This window comes from Trichomonas vaginalis, chromosome I (assembly GCF_026262505.1).
Source record: "Trichomonas vaginalis G3 chromosome I, whole genome shotgun sequence".
Classification (NCBI taxonomy): Eukaryota; Parabasalia; order Trichomonadida; family Trichomonadidae; genus Trichomonas; species Trichomonas vaginalis.
Window position 1 is genome coordinate 24,454,405 of NC_067203.1, and position 6,323 is coordinate 24,460,727.

A 6,323-nucleotide genomic window follows, 5' to 3' on the forward strand; every position below is an offset into this window, starting at 1 on the left:
ACACTTGTGAATTTTGTTTGTCATATACAATTCTCACATAAAGTGTGCCTCGGTATTTGCATATTCATCAGCATATTTTGCATAACATGAATTTATTTTATCTTCTATATTTTTTAACGCAGTCTGTAGAGAAGATGAAAGGTCAACTTGTATTAGCTCAATTTCTTCCCACATTTTTCGTTTCCCTTCAGATATATAATCTATATGAAACCTTACAATAAATGGAAAACTTTTATCTTCTACAGACACAAACTTCATTCTACGAAAGCCAATAGCTTTTGTGACAGATGGGTCTCTTAGCCATCTTAATGGGTAGTAAAACGATAGCCTTCATGCTTTACGGTCTCTGTCTCAAACTTTTGACCGACATTAGTAAAAAAGTTCATCTAATGGTTTAGTTGTAGCAACTCTAGAATTTCTTTTTCTATTGAAAGCATATTTTATCTAGAATAAAAATGTCAAATGAAACAGCGTCTATGAGAGAAATAAAACACAACCGACAACTCATTATGCAAGCTCTAAATAAGAACACAACAAACTTTTCAAACTATTCTAAGATATCTGAGTCATTGAAAGAAGGAAACTTAAAACTGACATTAAACCCAATGACAGATGAGTTTCTGTTTCAAGACAATAAGAACCATACTGTCTGTATAAATCCAACAAAAGGAACTTTAAACGAGAAACCTATAAATGAACTTCTTTTGAAAGCAGATGTTGACAACAAAGCTGACAAAGAATATGTCATTGAAAAAGTTCAAGAAGAACATGACAGAGCAGATGCAACATATGCAACAAAAGAACATACTCATCCTGAACTAGCAGACAAAACATATGTTGACAATAAAATGTCAAGTGAAGTGACAAGAGCTGAAAACGAATATTCTAAAAAGACTCATACACATACCATTGCAAATATTACAAACTTACAAGAAACCTTAAACAGGAAAAGTGCCGTTGGACATACACATACATCCTCTGAAATAACAGACTTAAACGTTAGCCTTGAAAAGAAGGCAGATAAAACATATGTCAATGAAATATACCAAAGTTTAGTTGGAACAAAAAATATTGAAACTATTGTTGGTGACTTTTCTGTCAATGAAGAAAACAAATATTTTAGATGGGAGTTTGTACACTCCTTAAAAAATGGTATACGGTATAAACTCATTCCGAAAAATAACAATGAAATGTATGTAAGCTATAAAAAGAATGATGGTACACAAGTTAAAGTTCCATTAGACAACAACTGCTACTTAAACTTATATGGAGACGAACAAAAGAAATATTTAAGAGTTTATGAAATGGCAGATATGACATTGCCTGACCCATCTCCAGTACCATATTATTATGACTATGGTGTTGACGCACGTGTAGACCCAAAAAAGCAAACATTATATTTAGAATATTATAGATATAAAAGATATAATGCAATAGAAAAAACGAAATAGTATACTATTATGAAGATGACAGAAATAAATATTATAGTCAAGATTTTACCCACCCCGAAAACATAAGATTATATTATAAAAAATATTCTGACTTAAACCAGAAGAAACCTGAAATAGTTGCACTATATTTTAAGTTCAAAAGAGACAATCCTGTAATGTCTCATATGTTTGATTTAATGAACCCAGTAGGTTCTATTTATACATCTATGGAAGCAAGAGGTCCTCAAGTAATGTTTGGGTGTGGTGCATGGGAACAAATAAGTCGACAGGTTTTTGTATTGTGCAAAACTCTTCAAAGGAAACAGGTGGAAGTAAAACGATTTCAGGTGAAAATTTACCTGCACACAGTCACTACATAGATTTAAGTACATCTGAAGCAGGCTGGCATAAGCATAGATTTTGGGATTGGTCAGCAATGAAAAAAGGTAAAGGATATGATGTTAAAGACGACGTTCAGTTTGCTATAAATTGTTTCTGGGGTAACACTCAGGGAGATGGAAACCATACACATCGCGTTACAGGATATACGCAAACAACAGGACAAAGTAAAGAATATATGCCACCTTACATGACAGTTTACGCATGGGTATAGAATTGCTTAGTCGTCATTTTCAAACTTCTTTAGCATATTCGTCAGGAGTTGTCTTATATTTGTTAGGAACTGTCTTTGAAAGTATACACCTTGAACTTTGACAAGTTTGAAACGAGGTCTGACAATAGTAGTTTTATCTTCTGCTTGCAGTCTGTACATTTTGGCCATGTTTGCCTAAAACTTCATAATATTCTCTTGTATACTTTCTTCTATTTTTACGAACACGAATGTGATACCTGTCGGGTTCCCATTGTTGTCATAGTCATAGTATTTTCATATGGGTCGCGTTTAGGTATTTCTATTTTTACTTTGTCACCTTTCTTAAGTTTGAAGCCCGGCATTCTTTCTTGTTTGTCTCTTTTGACTAAATTATTAAATATATAGTCTTTCTCTAAGTCGGGGTTGTTTTTCATTTCTTCCGGGAGTGGTTTCCCAAACCTTTTTGTTTACGGCTATTGTAAATATTTTAAAACTTGTCTCATCTTTGCCATGGAGAAGTGTCCTATATTTGTCGTCATATGACATTTCATCTACCTCACCACCTTGTGGTTGGTTTAAGTCTCTTAAGATTTTTATACAACTGTCAATGACACCAAGAGCAGAATGGTTTTGGTCGACAATGAAATATTGGTTTACATTTTTTGAACGCAGATAGTTTTTAATATCGTCTGATTTGAAAGAACTTTCACAGTCAGATGTCAGTTTTGTTGGATGGTATTTGTCACGAATATTGTCAAAGCTGCTAAGATATCTAAAATATTTTTGGACTGTAATGGTATGGCTTCACAGTATCTTGTGTTTTGACCGACAAATATTAGCCAGTATGGTGGTCATCCATCTCTCTATACCTCGAATGTTTTCCAAGATATCCATAAACCAAGCATTTGGTGTTGAACTAAAGATTTTATCATGAGTGCTTTCTTTGTTGCCTTAGAAACATAGGGGTCCTTGTTTGGATTCGTCATTTTTTACCCTATAAGAAATGGGTTTATTTGGCGCATTAGCAGGAGTTGCATCCAGATTTTTGCCCGCAGTGGGAACAATAGCCAGAGGTGTATTTGGAGTTGGAAGGAAGATTTTGAGTACATTAGGTATACTTAAAGAGAAAGCACAACCTATTATACAAACTGTCAGAAAGGTTGGGATGTAGCACGAGATGCAGCAAATCTACAGCAAATCTTATTCCAAATCCTGAAACAAGAGGAAAAGTTCAAGGATGGATGGACAATGTTTCCAGACAAGCAGGAAACTACTATAACAAAGCAAATGACTACTATAACCAAGCAGGCACTACATGGACCAAGGTGAAAGATTCTTTAACAGAGGATAAACCATGCACAACAGTGGGTAAACAACAAACAACCGCAACCGCCTCAAACGTGGGAATGTAAATTTTTACTGAGATGAAAATGAACAATACAGCATTGAGACAAATGGGCTCAAGATGGATTTGTCGGCTTCCAGCAGTTACACAACCACGTGTTTGTCAAGTTCTTCCTATACCTCAAGAAGTTTAGACCGACTAAAAAACCTAAACAACCAGTTGAAACAAACCAAACTAAAATTTTACTGAGATGAAATGACCGAAGAAGTTGAAACGGTAGATTTGACACCACAAACAAAAAGTTCAGAACCATTGTCAAAACCTGTCAAAGAACTTACAGATGAAGAGAAAAATTCAATAATAGAAAGTGCCAGGTCTGAAATACAAACCCTAACTACAAAGTCACTTTTCATAGAAATGGAACCGGCTAGTATCTCAAAAAGAAACAGACTCTCACAAATAAAATATTGAAGTCTGAAGAGCTTTCGAGACAACGATGGAAAAGTTTACTTCACTGACGAACAGTTCATTATAGAACATCTCATTGACTTAGAGTCAAAAATATTCTAAACTTTACAACAAACACAAAAGTTGAAAGGAAAACAAAAACAAATGGCATATGATATTTACGAAGATGTTGACGACACAACCATACCTGCAAGTGAGGTAAAGTCAGAGGAACCGAAAAGTGACGAAAACCGATAGAAGAAAGTGAGCCAAAAACTGAAGATAAACCAAAACCAAAGTTTAGTTTCCAAACTAACCAAGTCAACCTTCATTAGCTGGTATGGGTTTGGCGTCAAAGACTTATGGTAGCAGGAGGTTATGTTAAGTAAAGTAAAAACAGTATATTTTTTAAAAAATATATTTTTTTATTTTATTTGAAATGTACGTTGAGTTTGTTGAAGAAGAGACCGTTGGGAAACTTGTTTGTTAGATGAGAATATGAAATCACTGTTCTGAGCCTTTTGAAGTCAGAAACAAAAAGACAAAAAGAGTTTTTAAGCGAATGGGAGCAAAATGACGGATATGCTAGGATGAGGATTGGTGGAAAACACTATTTTAAACATGTTGTCATTGCAACTCATTTTATACCAAACCCTAACAATCTTCTTTTGTAGACCACATAAAACCATATAAGAAACGACAATAGACTTGAAAACTTACGTTGGGTCACTTGTTCTGAAAACAGTAAGAACATAGGCAAATTTAGAGTATTGTTATTCGAATTGTCGACGAACTAGAAGATGAAGCAATGAAATTACAGACTATGGTAAGCAACGTTTGAGTTTACTACTATAGCGAAGAACAGGACTCTTTTACCTTTATACCGGCGTAAACTATAGAAAATTACAAGTATGTTTACTAAGGCAGGCTGTGCTTATGTTAAACACTAGAGATACAGATGGAAAACACGTTCATATATTTCTCAACAATTCAAGAAGCTATATGGCATATTATTTAAACAATATATTTTTAACTATATTAAATGGCTTCAGAGTTGAAAAACAAAGACAAAAAGTAGCAGATACAAAACCGTTAGACTATATCTTTACAAATGCTGGTAGGACATATCAGATGAAGGAAATTTCATCCCGAACATTACAGGTTTGACTATCCATTCGTTGGCTTCAAAAGTCCTTCAGATGCAAAGCAATAGGATTTAGAAGAGTTTTGTTTTCAAAAGAACTAACGCATTTAATGTTCGCAGTATATTTTCATGGCAGTATAAAGGTTCTGATGGTCTCTAATAGACAAATTTGACGAAATGAGAATCTTTACAGTTCGTTCAGACGAAAGTCTTTGAGAAACTCTAAATGACTTTCAAACTCAAATGAACAAAATATTATTGGAATTTCAAGAAAAATACGACTCTTTACTAAATGGAACATACTATCTGAAACTAGAATATGACAAGATGAACTCCACTTTTATTTCAAAGGATTGAAATTAACCCTCAAGAGATACACAGTTTTTATTTTGGGAAGTAGACAAACGTTCTTGGCACAATTTCTTCGGTTACTAAACCAGAACGAACCATTACCACCAGATGGTCCATTTAAATTTATACTTCCACCAGCATTTGACAGTTTATAGAAACGTGTTTGACCTCAAAATGTTATGTGTCATGCAAGTTTCAGTTCAAGCAACAATAGTTTTCTATGTATTGGTAAGGACTTTTATGACTTTGCTTCTAATTCTACGAACCACTAGTAACTCTTCTCTGACTTTCAAGTTTGTTCACAACAAACGGTGTGCAGCATATAATACCATTGTACTATGACTTTTATCTCGAATTGTCTTTCATATACAACTACGGAGAAGTCTGAAAAAGTATTGAATGTGAAGATATTAAAAATAACATTTTTCTAACATCGTAGAAAACTCTGAAAAACAATTATTTTTGACACTTTCACAAAAAACATAAAAAGTGAGTTAAAATGAGATGTTTACTGAACTGGTTGGATGTCGCCTTCTGAGGTGATGTAACGGCTGACCCGAGAAGTGGAACAGTGCTCTGAGAATTGTATAATTCGTGGAATTGATCTCTCTGAAGTATTGTTCTGAAAAAGTACAGTCTTGTTCTGAAAAAGTACAATATTGTTCTGAAGCAGTGCAAGTATTGTCTCTGAAAGTACAAGTATTGTTCTGAAACAGTACAAGTATTGTTCTGAAAAAGTACAAGTATTGTTCTGAAGCAGTGCAATGGACAACATCGAGCCATTAGATGAGGCAATTACCTATAGAGATAAATGAAGTTGTTAAGCAGTACTTGCGCAAGGACAAAGCCAACAAGTCCCTCAGCTTCTGTTGTCTGGAAGAGGTGCGCTGAAAATCGAAATTGAAACCGGAATTCCAATTCAAATACCAGAAAAAACTCCTGTAGACGACATAAAGGATGAAGAAGAAGCTCTTCTAAGGTCTTTGCAAAGCGCCCATGGATACAACTTCCAAA

At 34.3% G+C, this 6,323-nt stretch overlaps 1 pseudogene across 1 annotated transcript, besides 1 other annotated feature; it reads left to right on the top strand.

Moving 5' to 3' along the window:
• The first annotated feature begins 887 nt into the window (after window positions 1-887).
• Window positions 888-3,145: a mobile genetic element.
• Window positions 3,146-3,452: 307 nt separating this feature from the next.
• On the top strand, window positions 3,453-3,605 carry TVAGG3_1043490 (annotated as a pseudogene). The gene has a single exon. A coding segment is annotated over exon 1 (153 nt).
• Window positions 3,606-6,323: the final 2,718 nt, after the last annotated feature.